Source organism: Anser cygnoides, chromosome 5 (genome assembly GCF_040182565.1).
Source record: "Anser cygnoides isolate HZ-2024a breed goose chromosome 5, Taihu_goose_T2T_genome, whole genome shotgun sequence".
Lineage (NCBI taxonomy): Eukaryota > Metazoa > Chordata > Aves > Anseriformes > Anatidae > Anser > Anser cygnoides.
In genome coordinates, this window is record NC_089877.1 from 32,872,899 (window position 1) to 32,897,923 (window position 25,025).

General features: G+C 43.4%; 1 protein-coding gene across 18 annotated transcripts in view; it reads right to left on the bottom strand.

Moving 5' to 3' along the window:
- Positions 1-9,611: 9,611 nt before the first annotated feature.
- The window catches only part of MGA (MAX dimerization protein MGA), a 66,199-nt gene continuing 50,785 nt past the window's right edge, over positions 9,612-25,025 (bottom strand). For 7 of the 18 annotated variants that reach the window (XM_066997796.1, XM_066997798.1, XM_066997792.1 and 4 more), the window contains 8 exons: positions 24,595-24,719; positions 23,142-23,193; positions 21,298-21,483; positions 19,311-19,422; positions 17,847-18,080; positions 16,644-16,820; positions 16,052-16,204; positions 10,379-15,004 (listed from right to left, as the gene is read on the bottom strand). In XM_066997796.1, the coding sequence (XP_066853897.1) occupies positions 13,719-15,004; positions 16,052-16,204; positions 16,644-16,820; positions 17,847-18,080; positions 19,311-19,422; positions 21,298-21,483; positions 23,142-23,193; positions 24,595-24,719 (2,325 nt within the window). In that variant the 3' untranslated portion in view covers positions 10,379-13,718. Of the gene's footprint in view, positions 9,933-10,378; positions 15,005-16,051; positions 16,205-16,643; positions 16,821-17,846; positions 18,081-19,310; positions 19,423-21,297; positions 21,484-23,141; positions 23,194-24,594; positions 24,720-25,025 lie in introns of those variants that run through there. The other 11 variants (XM_066997799.1, XM_048065065.2, XM_066997805.1 and 8 more) reach the window with 10 other exon arrangements.

Consider the following 25,025-nt stretch of genomic DNA (forward strand, 5'->3'; position numbering starts at 1 on the left):
TGTTCTGTTGAAAGCTGAGCTCAGCATAATGTGATTTGTGATTACAATTCTTTGTGTCTGTGAAGCGACTGAGGAGACAGACTATGTCTGAAACATCACTGGACTTTGAAATTCACTGAAAAGGAACTGGGACAGGCAAGTGATGCCTCTGATTTTCTGAGTAAAACTTACCCCCTTTGTAATTATTAGGTAAAACGGGATGAAATGTCACATAGTTCCTTCAGTTCATCTTAAAGAGAAAGGTCGTACCAATGATTTTAAAGAAACTTTTTCTACAGTTTTATTAATATAAACACTTGGTTTTTTGTTTTGTTTTGTTTTGTTTGGGGTGTTCTCTTTTTTTTCGGGGGGGGGGGGAGGATTGATCCTATTATTACAAAGGGAAAACAAGCAGGAATGACCAGCTTCCTCTAAGCATTGTAATACGAGTCCTATTCCACACTTATTTCCATCATTAGAAGGGCCTGATTTTCCAATTCTAACATCACATTTACAAAAGATTAGTGCAAAACCCATGTACTGACTCTACAACTATGAGAGTGTTAGCTTGGGTGAAACCGGAGTAGGAGATGCTAACCTGCTTGGCTTCAGTTCTCCCTGTCGCTTTATCATACAGGAAATACCAAATAACTCAAAATGGAAGGAAAAAACTTCTACTTTCTGTAGGGCCCACTCCCAGGGTCAGCACCTTGACTGAGATCAGTTGATGATAAGTGGAGGCAGCAGGATTTTCAGCTTCACTCTAAGGTCATGAGTTCTTCCCTTCCAGAAGAGCCAATCTACCATGAATAAATCATATAATTTGCCTTTGGCATTTACTCTTCAGTGATGCTCTTAAAGTAGTCTTCTGAGGTGTGCCATAAATAATGAGAGAGACCAGATGCCTCGTAAATGAAATGCCCTATTTTTAAGCACTAGGTAATTAGCTATCTGGAAACGTTTTCCTCTGTTGCAGAAATCCTCTGTGTTTTCTAAGAAATAACATCTTGCAAATAATCCCATAAGCCTTCTGTAGGGCTCAAAGCAGAATGAACATTTTCTAAGTCGCTTTAATCAGAATGATTTTCCTACTCAAAAATGCCTTGATAAAAAGGCATGTAAAAGAAGATGCGAAGCAACAGAGCAGAAGTACTCTGTGAGCCCTCTTGCCATTAAAACCTTTCCTTGAACTTGTTCCCCGAGCTCTTCCCACCACCAGCAGTCAGGCAGGGAATGTGAGGTGACTCTCCAGCTGACCCTGCTGACGTGATGAGGACACTCGTGGTCCCACCACCAGCTCTGCTGAGCACTGCGTGAGCTCTGCGTAACAGGGGCAGCAAGGTGCCGCGTGCCTCCGAGCCCCCGCTGCATCGCTACCACACTGCAGCCGTGACCCAGCGTGGCTGCCTGATCAGCTTGCTTTTCCCTTTTTTTTTAAACTCATTTCTTTCTCAGAGAAACAGACCTGAGACAGCGGTTCATATTTTTTAGATTCCAACAGACAAGCCTGTTACTGGAGGGAGCTCCAAATTGGAAGTCGTGGCAGGTGGCATGAGGAACTGATGCCTATTTGGAGACCAGGTGTCTTAGTCAAGGATTGGCATCATACCAATGCAAATGCATGGCTTCCAAACAGCACAGAGCAGGGGCTGAGCTTGCGCACGTGTCTCCGCTAAAATTGTGTGGACAGATTTTGCTCCACACCGTCACTGCCACTATCCTGAGCAGCCTTCAGGCTGGTTTAGCAAAGGCCAAGTGAAGAGCAGAGAACATATTTTGTCCCCCAAATTTTGAAACACTTGGCAGGATGAGCTTTCAGTCTTCTGTAAGAGCTGTTGACCCTTCCACCTCCACGGGACCATGGTGCTGGTTTCCATTTAGGCTATTGTCTACCATTTTAGCCTCACATGATGTTGATTCTGCAGGGTCATAAAATCTTTTTCCACCTGGTGACTTATTAGAACAGCAAACAGCAGGCACTCAGGTGGGGAGGGAGGGTGAAGGAGGGAAGGTAAACAGCTTAGGTCTACTCCAGAATAGAAGTAGATACATAAGAAAATAGGTAAGGGGCAAAAGAGGAAAAGCAGCTACTGTGTTGTTTATAGAAGATATTTTAGATATGATTTTCCTCCAGCTAGGAAAAAGACTGCAAACTTAATAACCGTTTCATTACTAGCCTCTTACTCAGCAATGAGTTTGCCCTGACAAAGCACACAAGATCCTTCACAGGAAATACACAAGCCTTCTAAACTCAACGTATGGCGTGTCAGGTGGTGAACTCCACCAGTTACTTGCTTTTGTTGACTTGTTCTCCCCCAGTGATCTTTGTCCCTTCCTCTCCTTTATTGTCACAGCTAAAAGGGACGAGCAAAATGAGTTTCTGGAAGTTATTTGCAACCCAGTCTTGGGTCTTTTAGTCAGGGTCCTGGTGCCTGACTTGAAATGTTTAGTTTCCAACCAGCAGCTACACAGGATCTAGAGAAGCTAGGGGAGTAAGAACAAAATGTGTTGTATGGAAAGCCCAAGCGAAGATAGGAAGATATTGCTTAGAAAAGGCTCGTAACACCAAGGATGGGTAATTACCGTAGTGAAATTAAAGGTGCACAGATGTATTTGTAAATCCCAAGTACAGCTAAGCCATTTTTTTTTTCCAAATTAGAAAAATGTTATCTAAATTGAAGGAAAATATTACGAATCCATTTAAATTTTAACTCAGGTGAACAAGCCCACTTATGTCTCATTCCTGTATTTCAAGGGATCAACTATACCCATGTCCTCATTTAAAAATGCTCTTAACGTAATTAGCGAAGCACATACATGTGTCTGTTCAGCTGTCGAGCCAGGGCCGTGCATCTGCCCTGTGCTGACTCACCTGGTGCCCGAGGCACGCATGCATCCGGTGTGTAGCAAGCTTTGGAGCTTGCTGTGAAGCAATAAATGTGATAGAAAACAGCCTGGGCCAGGTGACTGGAGGCTGGAGGAATGGCCGCAGGACCTCAGCAGCATGTGCTCTGAGCCATCGTCGTGAGAGCATCGCCGCTGTGGGGAATGCAGTGCTGTAGCTGCTGGCTGGGAACGTGTGCTTCTTGCCATTCATGGGGCTGTTAGAGGGGAAATACAGCAGGTATTCCTTCCCAGACAGCCTGGATACTCTCTGGGTCCTGTGAAGTCCCCACCATCACAGCCTTGGCTGCTGAGATGGCCCGTAACATGTTTCCGAGGCTAATCCACGGGGTCTTCCTTAAGCTTAGCTCTAACAGAGTCTGGTTCCATTCACACACAGGGCCGAATCGTTTGTCAGTCTCAAAATCTCACGGTGAAACTGCAGTCTTGCCTGAACTCTGTTTTACAGAGGGATTAGCTAGGACCTTAGGGTTGGGCAGAGACAAAACCAGCCACGTACAGATAAAAGAGGGGTCTCTCTCGTTGCCCAGCCAGGCACCCAGGGCTGGAAGGCACACAGAGATGGGATGCTGGATACAGAGCTCCTGACATGCAAGGGGCACCCAGAGCTGAAAACCACATTATAGGAAAGCATTTGACTGAGCTGGTGGATGCCAAGTCTTTGTTCCCTTTTGTAGGAGTTATATTTGTTCCATTGTTCTCCTTAATTACTGCTCCCTGGAAATGTGAAGCACAGGATTAATTTACCATTGAACTCCTTGAGGAATGATAACGGCTTCCCTTAGGGCAGTTACCTTATACCCTTCCCAGTTTGGGACCCCGAAATACTTCGCAGCAGAGCTGCCAACACCTGCACACTTCATCCTGTCAGCAGTGGGTTTCAGGGTGTTTGTGGGAGGTAGCCCAGAACAACCACGCCTCACGAGCACCTTGGAAGCACTCACAAGGGCTCCCTGAGCAGAGACTGAAAGCTGCTGCCTTTCTGCTGTAAGGGCCTGTTTCCTGGAGGAAGGCTGGGTCTGGTTTGGTTGTGTTGAGTCAGGTGAGGTAAGAGCGCTCCCGACAGTTACAGGCACAGAACGGGATCGTGGGATGGGTTTTCCTGCGCGTGTCCAAACACAGATCAGGACACAATCGTCATTCGCTTGTCCTCCCCCTGGCAGGATAAGCAGAGCGTACAAACTACACCATTTTCACTCCAGGGTTGTTCTGCAGGAGGCAAAAAAAAAAAAAAAAGTGCTAATATTTTCCAGGTCTGCCCCAAGTCTCAGAGGTCCTGCAGCTTCCTGAGGGTCGAACACCGCTTGGGAAGGAGGCCCCTGCGTGGCTTGGCCATCACCTCCCTGAGTGTTCCTGCACACAGGGGCCAGCTCTGCACAGCTCCGCGGGTGGCACGCAGCGTGCCCGCTGGGACCTGAAAGGAGAGAACGTGCAAACCCCTCCCGCGCTGAGCTGCGCGCCCCCACCGCCTGCCGCCCAGCGGTATGTAGGTCACCGGTGGCATCGTCTGCCCCTGAGCCCCGTCTGCTCCTGCTTTACCACTTTGTTCACAATTAGCCCGCGTTTTTGTAATTGACCTAAATAAGCCTGTTTGTTTCATTATCCTTCATCCCATGCTTTGTATTTCCAGAGAGCAGTAATTAAGGGGAACAATGCGCTGCAAATATCTTCTGCAAGTCCGCAGTAGATGGTGCCCTGGCTGGAGATAGTTTTGCTCTCGGTGGTGCTCAGCAAGCTGACAGTGCAGACCAAAACTCAGCCAGCATTGGGCTTTGCCCTCAGAAGAAGGCAGCGCGACAGATCTCAGAGACTGAATGTGCTGTGCAGCTGCCTGGCCTCCACAGATGCTTTTTACTGTTACCTACCATTGGCAAAATTAAGGAACTACAGCAGAACTGTAAGTAAGCAAGCATAAACGAAAATCCATCTGATGATAAGAGATATCAAAGCATTATATTGCAAGCTGCAAAACTCACCTGCTTGTATCAGTTTTCCACACCTGCTCGTTATGTCTCCTACAGCCACACTTGGCACATCGGTGATGTTCTGAATTTCCTCTCACGACATGCCCATGTCCTCCCTGTTAGATGCTTTTTTTTATTACTGTTTTTTCACAAACGGGCTGTCGGGTCCAGCTAAGCTGCTGCTCTGCCAGCAGATGCAGTGGGACACAGGCACCTCTCCCCTTTACATGTTCCTCCTGGGCAGGCTTTGACACCACAGGAAAAGCATGACCCGGGTGCGTTTGGTATCCAGACAAATGACACTGGATCTCCCTGAGTTTTTCCAGACCTGTTGCCAGCCCAGCCCTACCTAGAAGTCAGTGGCTTGTGCCAACCCCTTCGCCCATGCTGGGCTCCCTGAAATCCTCGCTGTGAGGACCTCAGTAGGCATCTGAGGCAAAGCACAACTGTCCCAGAGGAGGCTGTGGCCAGAAAGCAGCGAGCAGGCACAGGGGCAGGCTCAAAAAGAGCCATGACACTTGGCTGTGAATCTGGGCTTTCCAATAAGCCTAAATGTGGACCCAATTCCAGTTGCATTTCCTTGGGAAGCAGGGCAACAGATTACTGTAAACTCCTCTTAAAATCCTGCTCAGTTCACCCTCTGACTCCTTGACACAGACTTTGAGAGCCTGGTTCCCCCCTTCCTCTGTAACATACCTTGGCTGGCAGAATTCACCATGCAGAATGAAATTTGACCTTTCCACCACCCATGGCAACGATAATTCAGTTAAACACGACAAACCTTGGACAGCAGTTGCCCTCGGGACACGGTATACTAAATATGAGACAAGCTGAAGGGTGAAACACAAAACTCGTGAAACAATCCTGTCAAAAGAGAGTTGGCAAGGGGGTGCCCTTCAGAACAAGGACACGCGCACGCATGCTCTCCCCCTTCCTTAGGACAGTACATTTTGTACAGGTGACAACAAATAGGAAGGACTGGGATTAATGGCAGCATTTGCGTGCTTGTAAGGCTACCTGAAGAGAATTCAAGCACAGGTTTTACTGGTTTGTATGGATGTGCTTGTGCCCCCAAACCTCGGGGTCTTCAGGTCCTGGACAGAGAAAGCCCTAAGCAACATGGCATGGTCTCACGGCTGCCTGGCCCTCAGTTGGTGGCCTGCACATCTCCAGAGGTGCCGTTCCACCTGCATTTTTCTGTGGGAACCTCTGGGTACCTGCAATCGGGTGTACAGATAAGGCAGCTAACGAAATTGCCATGACAACAAACTGGGTTTATGCTGGCTGTTGCAGCTTCCTGCAAGGAGGAGAGCGCACGCAGTCTTGAGAGAAATGTTCACAGAGCAGGATTAATAAAACCAGACTCATTTGAGCTTTGCTTTCAACCTGATGAAAAAATTAATGGTTTATCAGCTTGTTACACTGTTTATTTCTGCTTGTTTCATTCTTTTATTTTTTTTTTAAGATAAAAGAAAGAAAATTATATGCAATCTTGCGAAAAGAAGATAATTGCATCCTCCCCCTTGGGTAGACAGCCAAAATGGCTCCAGCTAATGCTCCCAGCTCGGGGGAAGGCGGCCACTCCACAGCCGGCACCGACGGCACACAGCTCATTGCAGCCAGCCCCGCGCTGTAAAACCTCTTCCTTAAATACTCGCCCTGTCATCCTCCTAAGTAAAAACACATGAGGCAAAATTCACCAACGCTTTGGGGCCTGATGGCTGCACCGGCACCTCCCAGCTCGGGCTGTGCTGTCCCCGCTGCTCGTGGTGTGCTCGGTGCCTGCCGCCCAGCCAGGGCCAGGACCGGGACCCCCGGGACCCGCCTTGGCCAGGAACAGCTCCTGGCTCGAGGCCCTCTTCGTAGGTCACCGACACGCTGGCTTTTCCCTTTGGCGGCCGTGCTTCTCTTTCTCGCCCTATGAAAATCAAGTTTTCTTCCAAACATGAATGTGCCCCTTGTAAGCTGATCTGCAATATAATTATTTTCTCCCTTGCTCAGCAAAGTTTGCGAAACTGGACATTTTCCCTGTCAAAGCCAGACAATGAGGCCTTGTCTATGCTGGAGCACGGTAGTAAACAATTCCCACTGAGGCTGCCACCAGTTCAGCTCACCCGATAGGAGCCGTTTATTGGAATTTCTTCCTGGAGACTGAGCCTCCTGGTTCAGCTGAGTGCCCTGTACATCAGAGCCACGAAACTTCTGTGGGGTGCGATTCTGCAGGAAGACTTTTTGCGGTTTTGTGTTGTTTCTTTTTATTGCCATGGACATCCAAAAGCTGAGGAAGGAATTTTAAAGCTCCGCAAAGCAGTCACGAGCTGAAAGTCTGCTTGCCTCATTTGTTAAAACCAAAGGCTCGTCATAACCTAGAAGTGAAATTGCTAGAAGAAGAATAGGCATTAATCATCACTTGTTGCAAAAGATTCGCTGGCACCTCCTTTTTCCCCTCACGCTTTTGCAGCCCGTCACCTGAACGCAAGTTGTAACAAGAGCCCATCAGATCTATATCATTAAAAAAAAAGAGAAGTACCAAGATAACCAGAGCAGGAAAAGCCTATCTGTCGCGCTATCCACCTTGTACCTGGTGAAGCTCACGGATGTTTGGCCCTGCTGCTCTCACAGGGCTGAACTCGCCCAACATGGCTCCCGAAGGGACGTGAATGGTTCATCGGATCGTGTTTTACCCCGGCTCCATAACCTTGCTTTCTCAGAAGCACAGCGTCATGTCAGCTAACGCATTTTCAAAGCTCGGCACTGCCAGTGCCTGAAGGCTTGGGCAGGGACTGATGAAGCTTCCTGATGGATGGCGAGCTGTGCCCCCGTGTGGAGAGGGCCACGGGCTTTCCTGGCTGGGCACTGCACAGCTCCGTCTGTGCCAAGCAACGAGCGGCTTCTTCCTGTGGGAGGACTTGTCTTCAGCTGCTGTTTACCCAAATAACCCCACGCTTCATTTGGTACCAAAAGAAACCAGACGGCTGGTCACCGTCCTTTCATTTTTCCTTCAGGAGGAAAGCAATTCGGTGAGGAATGCCACGATCCCTAGAATCATCCCTGCCACAAGGAGATCCACGGCTGCAAAGGTGAGCCCAAAAACGAGGTCCAGGGCAGGCACAACAGGGCAGGGGCTGGAGCAGGCTGCAGTTCTGGCTCGTGGGAGGTAACTGGCAGGATGTGGGAGCAGGGCTCCCTCACCTCACAAGCCAGGCTACGTGGAGGAATTTGCTTCTGGTTTTGAGCGAGTTGGCTCAAGTCAGGAGGAGCACCTGCCCCTGGGGATGGAAAGAGCTCCTGCAGCTCCTATGAGGGGCCAGGTGCTGTGGCAGCCATACTGCCCTGATCTCCTCCAACACAGCCTCCCCCTTGTCTGGTCACTGCTGTCTTGAGAACACCCATCAAGCTGTTATGGTCCTGCTGATGGGCCTCCTGCTAATCCCAACAGTCAAATGCTACAAATTAAACAAGTCTTGATCATCTTTTCGTGATGGCCTTCCGCCATCACAAAAAGCCTGGGTCCCCCAAGGGCTGAAAACTCACTGAGCTATTCCAGAAGCCAGTGAGCTTTCATCACCCACCCATCCTCCCATCTAGTTTTTATTGTAGACTCAATCTGGAACAATTTAAAGGCAAACTCTGGCCCTTCTTTATTAAGCTAAGAAGTGGTTTCTTGTGTGTGGATTTTTATTTATTTACTTTTACATTTCTTCCAGCAACAGCCACACATGACAGGATCCCAGATTCCTCTCCTCACTCCTGCCTGCTTCTCCTGAGCACCTTCACCACCACACAAGATATTTCAAGGTCCTTCAGCACCTCAAAGCTGTGAAGTTGTTTATACCTTTGCAGCACTCAGGAGCCTCAACTGACTGGAGCCCGGTGCTAACTCAAGCCTGGCAGACCCATGACACCCAGACCTTGCCCCAAACCTTTGTGCCCACGAAGAGCTATGCACTGGTGTTGCACGTGCTGCGGTTTGCAACCAGCAAGGATTTTGCCAGAGAGAAGCTGCTCAGGAAAAGCAGAGGAGCAAGGCAAGTTTCTTTATACAGCTGCTGCCTAAGGAGTTAATCGAAACGGAAAACCACTAAATATGGTGCACAGCTCATGTTTGTGTTGCATCTTTTTTTAGCTGCTATTTAGTTGCCTGGTTTCAGCCCACAAGGCACGGCGAGCTGCGCTGCTTGCAAGGGGCAGCACCCCTCCGTGTTGGACGGGGGAACTACACGGGCCCGAGGCCAGCGGAAAGGCAGGAGCCCTGCAGTGCTACATCCTCACCCCACCGCCCTGGAAGTCAAAAACCACCTAGAAAAGCCTGACAGGAACATCTCCCTTCTCCTCCTCTTGGAGCTGGCCCCAGCAGGGTAACACAGTTGAGGAGCCCTCAATACACTGCAATGCAAAGAAACCCAGCGCCCATCATCACGGGACTCTCTTGTTCTTTCCATGGCAAACACGATGGGATAAACCTTATGCTTATGCTTACTTTCCTTTCTACTCCAAAAAATAGCCCTACCCCCTCCTAAAATAAGGAGCCATAGAAAGATCTTGGTGAAGATATATATATATATAAACATAAACATATAACCAGTGTGTATATATATATAAACTATATATAAATATATATAGTATATATATACACCATTTATATAGTATATATATGAATATATATAGTGTACATATACACTATAACAACATTTTTTAAAATTAATTTTCCCATGAGATCTGTTCATCTTTAAAAACAAAAAAAATCTGCATCACCTTTTCCCCAGTCCACCACGTACCCTAGTCCATCACGTACCCTCAAGCATAATTGTTCGCTTCATTGTATTTTGCATTTTCTCAGGTCTGTAAGTCAAACTTGCTCCTCTGTAGAAGTTAAATATATATATATATTTATTTTAAAAAGAACATGGATCAAGCATGTTATCTCCCATTTAACAGAATATGGAAGTTAAGCGATAGCAGCGATAGGTGCTGATTTGTAGCAGGCATTTCATCTATTTCTTCTAAAAGATCTCCTCTGATACTTCACTTGGGGACAGATCTTCGGGCTCGTTCCCATGAGGACAGCTGTGTTGTACAACATCTCTAAAGGAAACAGATACAAAAGATTAATCTGTATTTGGGGTTAGGGAGGGAACATGGAGGGTGATTTTATGGAGACAATCTTTGAGATATTTTTTCTTTTATGCCATGACCATATGTTAACCCCATTGACTCCATAAGCAGGCTTCCTGCTTTTCACCTGCATTTTGGTGAAAAGTCCCTTCGTTAACTTTCGTGCATTTGATAAGTCAAAATCCTTCTTTACGACCTCCAATATGTCCTGCATACTGCTGAAGGCTAAATCAAAAGACTCATCTCCTCTGAGCTGTCAGATTACTTGAACCAAGAAACCAATGCTTGTGTTACCAAAAATTCTGCCTCAGAGTGTACATTTGTCATGTGCTCAGGTACAGCATTACATGCCACAAACAGCACCACCACGTAACTTCTCCTCCCTCTCCCTCCCTGTAATAAACTTTCAAAGCCAGTTTCTAGTTCAGCTTGATTGGTTTATTTTAGTTTTACACTTTGTCCCTCACATACAGTTATTTAAGAGTCTTGTACTGTTAGATTTCTACAAAAATATCAATTTTTCAAAAGCAGAAAAGAGGGAAAGATATATTTTAATATATAAAAGGAAAAAAGCTAAATCTGGCATTTCATTATATTCTTAAAAACATTCCAGTCTATTTACAGATGTGTAAAAAACCAAAAATCTCCAGGTCTCTTGGTCTAGAGTGAGAATGTGCGCCTTGCAGGGGTTTCCTTCTCCTGATTCTAAAATCTTTACATTACATGTCACATTCTTGCTTTATTGCCTCAAAGACAGCATACGTCATTGTTAAAAGGTTTATTCCAAACCAATGGGAACGTGAGGGAAGAGTTAAAAAAAAAAAAAAGAAAAGAAAAAAGACGGGGAAGTCATCATTTAAATTCTTAGCAAAATATTAAGCTGCAGCCAAGAGATGGTGGAACAAGGAGAAGCAGAAGCTGAGAGCATTTCGAACATGCTTTGTTGCCTGGTAGAAGCCATCATCTAACCTTCTGGGAACTGCACCAACTGCACCTTTTGCAGCCAAATCTGGGGTCTTAGTTCATTCAGTAATCACATTCAGGAACCAAAAACTTTTTACTGTCATCTTTTCACAACTCATTTTTATTGCAATAAAAAGTCCTTACTCCCCCCTGCCAAACAGTAAAAACATCCAAGTATTTTCCATTACATTGATAATGGACAAAACATCCGCAATAGCAGAGCAGGTATCTTAGATAACATTTGAACAGCTTTCATGCTACAGCTTTCTGTCCTACAGAAGTGTGCAAAGCACACGCCTTTTAAAAAGAATTCAGACACTGATCAGCACAATTCTGTAATTAAAATTAGCCACCTGGGACCATTAAAGGATGAGGTGCAGAAAGAGAAGTCAGTGACTAGGGATTTGTAAGGAATCACAGCACAATTTTGGTTGCTGTTTCACACACAGGGGGCATAAAAACTCTTGGCAAAGCAAACTGCCATAGGTAAATTAAAAAAAAAAAAAAAAGCAACTTCAGCCTATTAGAAATGCTCAGAACCCGATTCCCAGGTAAATAAATTTAAGTCTAATATAATGCTACTGAACTAATATAATTACTCCAGACTTCCACTGGTTTAAAATGAGTTAAAACCCTTTAATGATAAGCAAAATATGCATACATACACCTTTACATGCTAATTCCCTTTTCTAAGGCATTCAGTGACAACGGTAAGACCCTGCATGACTCTCAGACTGGCCTATATTCTCTCTTCCAAAGAATTAATATAGGACTTGTATCAAATATTTAAATAGCAAATATGCAAACAGCAGTAAGTTATACGTAACTGCTTTAAAAGACACCAGTTAGAGTGGCAAGGTGAAGACACCTTTTACACGTAGACTCTGGAGTAACTTCCTGCATACTTAACTATAGGGGCTTCTCTCCTCTGCAGCGTAATTAAAAACAAAAAATCATTAAAAAGACAAGGCAACACCCAAAGAATACATATCCCTGGTGGACCTAACCTCGACACGGATCCAGAAGTTGCAGCTCACTGAACAGGGCATATGGTTGCACGGCGTGTACAGCAAACACTGCTACCTAACTGTGGAAGAACATCGCTCAGCACGTGCACAACCTCAGTGCTGGACAGATGAAATTCCTGCATTAGTGCATCACCAAAGATCGGGAATCTTGAGGGGGAACCCCAGCTGCTGTTGCTGGGACAGTAGGACGGGATTACATTCCTAAACATAAAGCAAAACGCACCATCTACTTCCCAGTTTCTGTATCGTTTTCATGGCCGTGGTTTTTACCCTTTAGGAGCAGTGAAGAAGCCCCTCAAGCGCACCGTAACTCCTATTTACAAACTTTATAGGAAAAGATTGTGTATACACTCATTAACAAATCATCTCTCTTAGGCTGAAAATTTAATTTGTCAAGAAAACTATGAAAACAAAAACTGTGTACAAAAATATAAATATCTTTACAGTCTGCAGGCACTTCACATCCAGCAGCTGAACAGTGAAGAGCATCTACAGGTTATTGAGTAAGCAGTGGCAGAGAAGAATAAAAAATACATCTTGTGATTCAATACTGCCCTATTTCCCTGGTAATGAGCATTTTTGTTGACTTTTTTTTTTTTTTTTTGCTATACACATCTTGTGCAAACGCAGTGAGAAACCTCTGAGTACCTTTCCTGAATTTATAAAGAAATGGAAGGTTTGGAAAGATATACACATATTTTCATATATACATTCACATATACACCTTGCTCGTTTATTTTAGGCTACAACAGTCTGAAAGTGTTCTGTATTTTTATGAAACAACGCTTTCTATTAACATCCTATCCACCAAATACATCTTGAGAAATGACAGGAGGAATGGGGAAGAGAACTGGGAAAACACTCAAGCTACTTCAGCAGTGTATTTAAAGATGTAGCAAAGGGGTGCCCACGTTTTTTTCTACTCTCTGAGATTCTCCCTTACAGATGCCCTAACCATCAAAGGAGGGGTTATTTGTATAGGGCCATGAGGTGAATGTGGTGGGGGGCTTTTCTGTATGTTGTTTTCTGTTTACTTGTTTTAAAGTTCACACACTATCCTAATTGCATTGGGAAATACTACCTCCCCCATACAGTGAGAGTTCTAGATGTTTATGACAATATTCTGGGCATAAGCTCCCAAAAGGAGTCTGCCAGAGAACTACCTAGCACCAAAGAACAGAAGCTTTTCACTTCAGCCCTCTGCACTATCTCCAGTTTCCCTTCTGCTGCTCTAGGTAACATATTTGAGAGTAATTGCCATCTCATTTCTGCACATTCATCATATTCTGCAAAACTTTAGAAACAGCACATGTGAAACAATCCCGTTTCTGCATAGATAGTTTGCCTGGTACAAAACCAAATGAACCGTATTTTTTCCCTCAACAACAGACAGCTGCCTCACTACTGGGAAAAAAATAAATATCTGTCAATAGCCTAGGTTTCTCAGTCCTTTTACAAACTATTTCCATGAAGGACCCAATTTTGGAAGGATACCATGTGCCCAGCAATGGTTATAGATAGATCATCTTCCACATTTTGTGAAGGAGAAGGAGAATACCCAGAATACAACGGTGAGGTAAAAATATGTCAACATGCTTAAAGTTTCATAGCACTTATTTCTCAATTTGGGGCCTGCCCTTGGATGAACAGAGTGCTGATGCCATACAGAAAACAAAGCGTTGCAGACAAGGGAAGTTGCCAAACTCAGACACTGGTTCACACTGGCTCCAGATCTCCATTCCAGTCTAATACAATATACACACATTTATTTGCCTGCTGAATTTGAAGGTAAGGTCCCAGTATTACTAAACTTTGTGCCCACGGGTGCTAATGCGGGCATTACTTTGCTATCCTGTCCTTCTTGAACACTTGCAGATGAAGTTTTTACCCCAGTGGGTGCCAGTTTTGCAACTATAGGTGCCAATAAGGGCATCACTTTAGTACTCTGCCCTTCTGAGTCCACTGGCAGACTTGCCACTTTTAAGCCAAGTGGTGCCAGCTTGGGCATGGGCCTCCACAAAGTGTCAGCATTACTAGCTTCTGGATTCGTTTTCATTTGCAAAACCGGTGGAGTCACACTGGTGGTCTCTGCAGTTTTGCCGTTCCCACCGCTGGTTATGGACAGATTGGGAAGCGGATCCTTCATTTCAGCACCTATTACTATCTTTAGAACATCTGCTTCGGATGAAGGCTCCCCAGAGTTCTTGTCTCCATCGGTAATATCATCATCTTCCAAGTGCAGCAGGAGAGGACTTAAAGAGCCACCACCCTCTGGAACTTCAGAAAGGTCCTTAAAACTGCCTCCCAAATGGCCAAACTGGAAGGAAGAACCATCCGCGGCGGAGAGATCACTGGCTGTTCCCCGGCGACCTTCTGCATCTCCATGGGAGAAATCTGAGTTGAGGGTGCTGGGCAGCTCCGACATACCTGAAGCATCATCATTCAATTGCTGATTGAGGAAAGCGATCTCATTGAGCAGAGAAGTGAGGGTCTCATCAGTGTCATCACTCTCCTCAATGCTGCTCAGTAACTCACCTGTATCCAGTTCTGCCTCCTCCATTGCAGAAGCTACCTTCCTCAGTTCCATTTCTATCCTCGAATCTTTGAGCTGCAGCTTGCGGAATGGCAATTCTTTCATTTTTAATCTCTCTCCTCCAGGATCGCTGTCTTTCTTCCTGGCTTGGCTTCCTACAAACTCACCAATGCAGAGCTTTTTGCCAAAGGACTCTGGACGTTCCTTTGTAGAGGACACGTTCCGGATCTGTGGAAAACCATCTTTATTTTCAAAGAAACCTTTGGCGGTACCTGTGGTACTTCTTCCATCTCCTCCGCTGTCTCCAGGACACTGTTTGGCCTTTTCTTCCGAAAGGATGCTATCACTCTTCCTACTTTCGAGAGGTGCTACTACCAAGGATTTCTCAGAAGCCTGAGTAGCTGCAGCTGTCGTTGTATTAGAATTTTTGTTTCTGTTTGGGTTTAGATTCATACTTCCTTCAGCTGCCAGTGATGTTACATTAACAATCCTTGGCATCATGAATGAATCTTCACTTTCTGAAAAACCGAACAAAGCACAATCCATCAGAATCCGTGCCAACTACAAGATAATTCCTAATTATATTTAATTTACTCACTTTTCATGTCTTCCTCAAATAAGCTGCTATTCGCAGTTTAAACCACTTGCACAGTTTTGGTCAAGTCAAGCCTTGAAACATTAATAGCTTAATTTTTAACCTAAAAAACAAACAAAAAGCAACCCAACCACCACCACACTTGACCAGTCCCTTTCTTCAGCAGGCTGGCATAAATGAAAGCAGCTGTAATGCCTACAACTCCTACAGTGATTCACAAAGGAAAACAATGGTGATTTTCTCCCTCACCGTTTTCTCAGTTTACTTCTACACTTCTATTTTGAAATACTGTTTTTGTGCACAATAGTACAGTGGCATTTCATGGACTATCACATTATTTACTTTTGTCTCACATCAGTTTCTCATTTGTAACACTCAGATTTTTCCCCAGCCCCAAATCTAACGTTAACTTTCATTTTTCTCAACAATTCATTACACTGAAATGACTACAATGAAGCAGAAAATGAATGGCTTTGTTCTAACACAAATATAACGAGCAGCAAGCACAACACTGGCAGGAACCACTCCACACCTAGACCCAACATACAGTACTTGGTCTTGAAAAACATCTTTGCTCTCAGAGGCAACCTCCAACTGGCAGCAGGGGCAGCATAGTATGGGAAGGGATTGAGCCAGAGAAAGAGCCTGGATGTAACAGGCAAAGATTTTTAACAGCCCCTCTACTATTTTTTACTGCTGCTTCCTCACTGGGATGCATGAGACCATGCACACATTGCAGGCTACGCTTCCTCTTATTCTGTTGAGGGCAAGGAGGATTGGTTTTATATTCGGTCCCTTAAAGCCCCTCTGATCTGTTCAAAACATTGAATAGCGATTTTCTTTGAAATCCCAGACAATGACACCTATCACTACTTCCTAATGAAAAAAACAGTGAAACCTCATTTTTTGCAAGGGCAACCTTCCCTACGTAAAAGCAAAAAGATTCACAAAAAAAACACCAAGAGCCTACCTGAATGGGGCTCTGTAGCTGACACTACTGTTGAGGGCACTGGGTTTCCAGCAACAGCTGACAGTGTAATAGGAATGGTAGAGTTGGTAATGATTCCCTTTACTTGGACAGGAACTGTTGATCCTGGCAGCTGAATCATCACAGAAGCAATACCTTATCCAAAAAAAGGGGGAGGGGGGTGGGGTGGAAACAAGATCCTTTCAGACACTCAGCCAAGCTTGGAAATAAAAGCCTTACAATTCTATGCAAGACTTTACACTGTAATACCACCTGAAAGTGGTAATAAATAGAAATACGAAGTGGTTAGATAATTAAGAGATCTTCCCTATGTTCTTCCTCCTGCCGCAACTTTCTTTAGGGTTCCCACCTCCCTAGTTTGGGAATAGTAAAAATTGAACAGATTTTACTTACTTGTTGATAAACTGGCCATTTGACTTAATTGTTTCAAGTTTCTTTTATCAATGAGGTTCTACCTCACCAGGTTTCAAAGAATGAAAAATTAAAAGAAAAACTAAAGAACAAGTTACTTCGTAAACTGTAAACTTTAGTGAATAGCCTGGTATTTTCATTAGCATGTTCTCAATGATCATACCTGGCTGTGCTGTCACAGTGGTGTTGGCAGCTTGAGGCTTTAACTCAGCCTGCAAGAGTGTGGAAGGAACAGCTGCTACCTGCCCTGGTACCAGTGGGCTCTTCAGCGTAAGCACCTGCCCCTGTGGAGTCATCACCAGGCTTGCAGCAGTCAGTGTAAGAGAGGAGGAGGTGTCTTCTGTAAAAAAGAAACATGTAGATCAGCAATTTATTTTGGCATAGCACCCTTGATGGCAAACAACATCCCGCAATCCAGCGGCAAGCGTAGGTGTGCAAGGAGCTCCAATTAGAAGCTTTGCAAGCCCCAGATATGAAAGCTGCTACGGAAGCTACACAGGCTTCAGGAACCTGATCTATGCAGCTAGAACCAAACTGTACTGCCTTTTCATGCATGATAATATAATCTTAACCCTTCAGAATGACATCCTGATCAAGTATCACAGCAGTCTTGGTGAAATTACAAGGGGACTTTGTTCAGTCAAAAGAATGGAAAGAAGTTCTCACACCACATCCAAATTCTGATGCCAAACTTCCCCTGGACTGGAAAAAACAAGGCTTGGGAAACCAAAACAATCAGTTGTTTATACGAGCTGAAGACCACTTCAAGATCTATGATTACCAAAACAAAGAAACATCACCAGATTGTTACAGAGTATTATAGTGGTAATAATATGAAAGGTTGGATTTCTGCAATTCTTTTGTGTCTTCCTAGGTGAGAAAGTCTCTGTAAAACTCAATTACTTCTCTGCAAATTCCCAGCACCAAAAAATTCTTAAGTGTCTGACAATTCTGTCATTTAATTTAAAAGCAAGTCTTCTTCCACCTCTATAACTAGCTAAATCTATTCTAGCAACTCCAGTATTCTCGGGATTGAGCTTCTGGCTTTGAGTCAGCAGTAAAGAACCACCAATTCCTACAGGATTGCAGTGAAACTCCGTGAGGCTGAAGAACAACTAAATAGCAACTTATTTTTCATCATTCTGAAAGTCACGTTCATCTGAAGACCTCAGTGTTGCTAGCCTTGTATGTACTGAAAGCAAATGTTTTCCATACCTCTTGGATAAACACTTTCTGGTCCTTTACTTAATTCTGCTTCAAGAAGTAAGCTACCTGCAGAAGCAGTCTAACTGTTTTGCCCTCCCATGGGATGCTCCTGCAACGTCTGTTTCCCCTTTACGTGAAAGGTACATCATTTTTAGCCCACCTGTGGCATGGCTTCCTTTTCTGGCAAGTATCAATGGCTTGCCTCTTCTATTTGTCATAGCCACTTTGCCCAGGTCTCTGGATGGAAGAGAACATGCTTCTTGCTGTGTGGTAGCAGTTGAGGTTACAACAGATTCTGCTGGCTGAACTTGTTTCTTCTTTTTTTGTGCTTCTACGGCTTTTTGTTTGGCGTACATATATTCTAGCTTCTTTAGGACAACCTCTTCTGTCTTCCCTACAGAAAAATTATCAAAGAATCATAGAATATCCCGAGCTGGAAGGGACCCACAAGGATCATCGTACTGGCATTAATCAGTATTAATCTATCTTCAAAGCTAAAGAGCTGATGACAGAACTGAAAATTTCTCACATTGACACCATCCAACTACTTTACATTAGACAGCCCCCTCCAGTAAATAGCATACTTAAAAAAAAAAAAAAAGTGTTTATTCCAAGACATTTTTTTCCCTTCAGAAACATCCATGCACTGAAGAACTGCAACTTTGATAACCAAAAATCAGCTTAGAAGAGCACTAGTTCTTATTGAACTAGTTGCAGTTCACCATATGAAAATAACCACAGCTGTGGAGAAAAATCTCACATCCTTCCTAATGCTAAGTATTATTACCAGACAAAATGTTACTTTCATGTTGTATGAATTTTCTTGCACTGATGAGCCCAGTTACTCCAATTACTTTTAAAGGAAAACTTGCATACAGTTTACCATTATTTAACGTCACCATTTTTGTATCAGAACAAGATTTTACAAATTGTATGTTTTCTGTAGATGCTCACAATTTTGTTATGACTGAAGTTGAAATAGCTACATTGACTTGTTTCCTACTTAGGGTTTAGGCTCTAAGATGACAGCCTATCTTTAACTAAGTTTACCTTTAACTAACCTCCCAGAAAGACAAAATAAATGTCACATGGATCTTCAAATCCCTCCATGAGCAGAAGCTCAGAATATATCACAATTCTGTTTTATGGACAGAGCTGCCTCCTACATCTGGACACTAATGACCCTATTTTTCAGAAAAACAGCGCACACAATTATTTGCAAAGTTCATCAAAGAGTCAGAGGTTTCGGAACTGCTCAAGAACCTTACTGTGTATACTTTTGAAGCACTGAGCAGAAAAGCTGTTTAAGGAAGTGACCAATGATGTAATCATTTTTTTTCCCCCCACTAAAGCATATCCAGTACACAGGAACCCAAGCCTGTGGCTTGCAGCACCGAGATCATTCTACGCTTCCTTTAGGCATAAAGGAAAATAAAAGCATTTCTTATCAGCATGAGTGTATCGCTGAGTCAGAGCCTGGCAGGTCTTCATCTGGCATCAAGAGTCTAAATTTTAAGTGAACATTAATGACTCACCCAGACCCACAGAAAATTACTCTCTCCCACCCTTGAAAGCCTTTTTCTTTCATTATTCTACCTAGTTTGTATCCAAAAAATAGTCTCACCTGAAAGTGCGGATACTTTCCGAATCAAAGTATCCTGTTTACGTGCCAGTAAATTCTTCTGTCCAGTAAGTTTATCTGCCTGATCAGTCAATCCCTGAATTTCATCAAATGCCTAAAAAAATGTCAGGGAAATAATTTATAAACCAACAATACACAAAATAATAAAATACTTTTCCTTCCAAGAAACCTTTATGAAATTTATTTTCATTATCATGAGAAAGTAACTTAGAGAAAGGATGTGAAAAGTAGACCATGTAAAGACAGCTTTCCCTAAACACAAGCTGAAAAGTGATAAACATCTTGGTCATCCTTCCTCCAAAGGTCTGCCATTTTTAAGGAAAAAAGAACTTTTATCCCACAATTTTAAGGTACAGCTGATAAGCATAATTATACATCTACAACTAACGTTTTATTTCCTGTTATTTGCATCTTTACAATTAAGTATTTTATATATGTCAGTATAATACTTAATGAAATGTTATCTTCTCCTGCATTAAACAAGATGTTTTCTGCATATTTTAAAATTGCCTGGATCTACACAGTAAAACACTGGGGAATTAAGACGAAACTTCCATGGATAAATTCACAAAGGATACAAGGAGAGGGCTAATCTGAACACATGCATCTGTGACACCAAGATTAAGCTTTTGAAAATACAAGTTGTTTCATGTGTTGTTTTATTCTACAGTCCTGTAAAGGCGCCTGAAGTTCTCTACTGAATATCACAGACTCACTCGAAGACTTCAGACCAGCTTTGACTACTGCAGGCTGCACAGCATCACAGAAGGTGAAAGGGAGATGACAGACTCTTCCCTGTGACAACAATTTGAAGAGCCTCTAACCCCAGCTGAAGGAGAGAAGCTGGCAGCGTCTAGCCCTAGAGTGTTGAGGTAAGTGCTGGAGAGAGGACAGGATGGAAGCTGGTGACTTCTGACTGGGGGCACCAATCCACAATACTGTGGAGCAACTGCCGAAGCTGGTCCAGCCCTCTGACTAATACCCCCTGCTCCTAACTCCATGTGGGTACACATGATGCTGCTAGGGGAAACCTGGACAGTATGAGAAGTGACTACAGAGCTCTGGGGGCAGCAGTCAAGGGTACAGGAACCCAGGTGGAGTTCTCTTTAATCCTGCCAGTAAGCAGAAAGGTTGTGAGGAAGAGAGCACTGATGGTACAAATCAGTAACTGCCTTCAGAACCGGTGCTAGCAAAAGGGTTCTGGCTTCTATGACCATGGAACCCTGTTTGCGGATCAGCAGCTGCTTGGAATAGACAGGATCCGCCTCACTAAGGGGAACACATACATTTTTGCCAGCAGAATGGCTGAGCTAATAAGGAGGGCTTTAAACTGGGAATGATGGGGTAAACAGCGAGTAACCAGCAGCCCTGTGAGTGATGGACAGGGCTGCTGAACAAAGGACGTGGGGTGATGGGAAGGGATCACAAAATGGGGTTTAGGTGGTGTCTACACCTCCAGCATTTGCATGTAGGTAAGGAAGTTCCTACAAAGGCACAATTATGGAGAAATTCCCCAGCCCCCTTTCTAGGAACCCAACACGCAGCAGTGCCTCTCTTAAGGGTCTGTACTCTAAGGGGTAACTTCCTTCTCCAAGTGACAGAGGAGCCAACAAAGGGGTGTGCTGTGCTGGACCTCATACTCCCCAACAAGGAGCTTGTTGGGAATGTGAAGGTCAAATGCAGCCTTGGCTGCCGTCACCATGAGGTGGTGGTGTTCAGGATCCCAATCGCAGGAGGAGGGTGAAAAGCAAGTTCACAACCCTGGACTTCAGGAGAGCAGACTTTAGCCTCTTGGAAGAGTCCCATAGGATAAGGCCCAGGAGGGCAGAGGACCCAGGAAAGCTGGTTAATATTCGGGGATCACCCCCTCCAAGCTCAAGAGCAGTCTAACAAAGAGGAAGTTGGGCAAAAATGCCAGGAGGCTTGCATGGATGAACTAGGAGCTCCTAGACAAACTCAAAATACTTACTTGCTTGAGAATGTAGCATTTGGAGACCTTGGGAAGATTGTGCAACCCCAGAGCTCTCTTCAACTTGTCAAAGAGATCTCTCATTTCATTACGTCGCCGGCGTTCATTTGCTGTGTGTGTCTGGCGGTAATGAGCAAAGGCTTCTTCCTCTGTCTTCTGCTTTCTGCTCCAGATTTGAGGATTCTGCTGGAGAAGCAACCATATTAACCAGTTTAAAGAACAAAGGTAATCTAACAGCACACAATATTCAAACACATGCTTGATTTGCAATGTTTCAACAGACACCTGAAGATTTCATGTCATACTATTCAGCTATGGTCTTCATGAAAGCTTGGTGTCAGAAGCACAAGCAAGAAGCATGAAATGCTGACCAACAAGAAATGACCAACATAATCACATCAACCCTAAAAGAAAAGATCATGAGCAGCCCTTTCTATTCATGAGCTTTCAGTTTTTGCAATGCAAGGCTACTTAGTTAAGCCACAGTATTACAGCAAAATCACACATTTGAGCCCAATGTTTTTGTTTTGTCAAAAAGTCTACTAATAAGTGAAATGACTTCATTGAATACAGGACATATATTTTTTCCCTGGAGTTAAACTGCTTTCATTTCTATTTTGTTTCATGGGTACATACAGATAGGGGCCAACAGACATTGCAGATACAAAAGACGGCATGGATATTGATCGCTACAGACATCTACCAAGAAACAGAAGTGTTGACAGACTCTGATGTCAAGTTTCTTTGTTTAAACGTCCACAAAGGTTGACAGGTAATAATAACTAATTTCTACAGGTTAGAAGATTTGTTATTTCATAATTATTCTTACAGGTTTTGTATTATTATGGTATTTATTTCATGACAAAGTATTACTTAAAAAGTCTTAATGTGTTTTTGACATCATTTTGGGTCTGCTCCAAACCCCAGTGAATCAGTAGAAAGACTCCACAGGTCCAGGGATAACACTTCTGAGCCCGCTGGACTCAGGAGGAATCTGAAGCCTGGCTCCTGACACCCACTTTGCCCTCACAGGCAGAATGAGCTCATTATGGCTGTAACTGCATCAGCTCTTCTGTTGGGTGTTAGATTCCTTTAAAGGAAGGGCCTCATACCATAATCTCAAGTGTAGAGAGTACAAGGAGAAAGCAAGGCAGGCAGAGCATCCTGTAACCCATCTTTATCTCAGCCAAAAACATACGTACCAGCCCGCTCCAATGTACAAGGCGTACAACAGGTTCACGCCCCGCCCTCCCAGCAAGTAGCTCTGTACCTGATTTCAACTACATCACTGTTAGTTACCATGGACAGTTAGTGAAACAGGCTTCAAAGCGACCCGAAAATACAGCATAAGCTTCAGAAGGACTGCAAGGAGTTTGGGTTTGAAAGGCTTCTGCATTGTCTTTAACTTGCCTAAGAGCTTAGCATTTAAACTACTGTTTTCAGAAATCCTTTGCCCAGCGCTGCAGTCTACATAAACCTACATACTGTCTTCTTAGGCACATGAAAGCATTTCTCACTTGTTCATTATTTTATGTGTGCTGTAGAAGTTGTTTATACCAAGAACACAACGCTTAAGAAAACGTAATAGTAAGTAAGAGGTAGATGTTCCTCCTGTACATAAAGCTGAATACAAAACCCACTGATGCCAGTGGCAGTCCTTTTTTTTTTTTTTTAAAAAAAAAAAGATTTGGGCTGAGCCCCTTCCCCCACCTATATGTATTTGTTTCTTGCATTTAATAATAAATACACAGAAGATAAATATATTGCATTAGAGTCACACTTGAGATGAAAGTTTATCTTTAAAATGGAGATGTGATACCAAAAGGAAAGAGGAGAGCATATACCTTCATAGGATTTTCTGATAATTTTTCATCCGAAGAATTAGGAGCATGGTATCTGGAAGAAAGGTAAAAAGTTTTTCCCAACACTACTCATCTCATGCACTCTACCCTCATTAAGTATATTCCAGCCTAGTATTGCTCATTTTTATCCCTTGAAATTAACTTTTCCTTGTAACTACATGAAAGCAGGATACTGTTGAGCTTTCTCAAGGAAGCCAACTCTAGCTTCAATGCCATCATCCTGGAAAAAAAAAAATCAGCTGTTCTGAAAGCTATAAAATTATCCCACAGTGCAAGCAACAAACTATTGCACTACGTGTCAAACTGTAAATTCAGCCTCTCACTGTTAATTGTAGAAAGCATCTCTCTTCGATTTTGGATAGCGTTTTAGCTTTTTATCATTTTAGCACTTTTAGCTAATTAAAAAAAAAGACAACAAAACAAACCAACATATTCAATACAGATGACAGAGCAATCCCTCCCCCACCAAGAACAACCTACCAAAATCCTCACGTTTATTACTATCCTAATACATAAAAACAGCTTCCTTGTATTATTTCTCAGCAGCTTGAAGAAAACAGAACAATACACATTTGAAAGGATTATTTTCACAAAATATCTAATCTTCTCACTGAAGGATCTTGACAACTTATAAAGAACAGCAAAGTAGCTCTCTAAGAATAAAAGCTGAGCTGTATCTTTGGAGAAAACATTGAAACATCTGGAGGTATATAATAGCACCAACCAGATTTATTTTTTTTAAGTTTCTACCAAAAAAAGCTCTTTAAACATCAGTAACTAAGGACACAATGTTCCCCATTTTTTGATACAACTGAGAAAGAGCTATGACTATCTTTACATACATTAAGTAAACAATGTTTTTACTTTGCATCCTCTCATTATAAATGCAAGTGCAGCAGCAGCAGCAACAACAAAAAAAAACAGAACCAAAAAGAGCCAAGCTATCCAACCATGGCAGACTATATACAAATAAGAAAAGGCTTTCTTTGCTGCGGCAGTGGTCCCAAAGTCAAAGCTTTCATTTTTCAGGATCAAGGATTAAGCCAATGACCACTCCTGCCTAGAAATAACAAAACTACCAGCAAGAATAAACAAAACAGAAGCTTGCAAAAATCACATTTAAAACCAATGTGACCCTGCTCGCATTCACTTTGCAGGAAGGGAGGCAATTCACTCAAATATTTTACATTATAAGACACATATCCTTATGAACAAATTAATTAAAGGAACAAAAAAAAAAAAGGCTAAAACCTCAAATCTATTCTTAGTTCTGGCAGCCCCATCCTCACAGACACTGGAAAGCACCAGTGCTCAGGAAGACCTGAAGCAATCCGTGCTTTATCTTACCATTACATTAAACCTGTTGTTAACGGGTTCATTCAATGTCAGCTCATCAATAAAATACAGAACTGTAGTGCTCTCCAAGGATGCTTACTTCTCTTTGGAAGGTCGGATATTAGCAGCTGTGGCCTTCAGACGGGCAATGTTAATCTTCTCTGAAAGCTCCTCCACGGTCTCAATGTCCACCTGCTCGCCATCCTCACTGTATTCACACGCATCCTGGAACAGTTTTTGTTTTGTTTTTTAAAATGAGTATCTACTTAGCAATAGAGCTCAGGCCAAAACAGTTTCACTTCAGTCTCAAAAGAGATTACATTATAACATTAAGAACCATTGCAGAAACAACCTCTCCAGCTATACTGGCCAATAAACAGTGCTAAAGCAGGTGGTTATTTTAACTGTCACCTCTAGGAATTCCTCCCACTAGCAACTGTGCAAAGTGAATTTCAGTAAGGGCAAAATCTGCCATTGAGGCTTTTACTATTGGTCTGATAAAAAGCTTTTACAGGGCAGAGCTTTCCTACC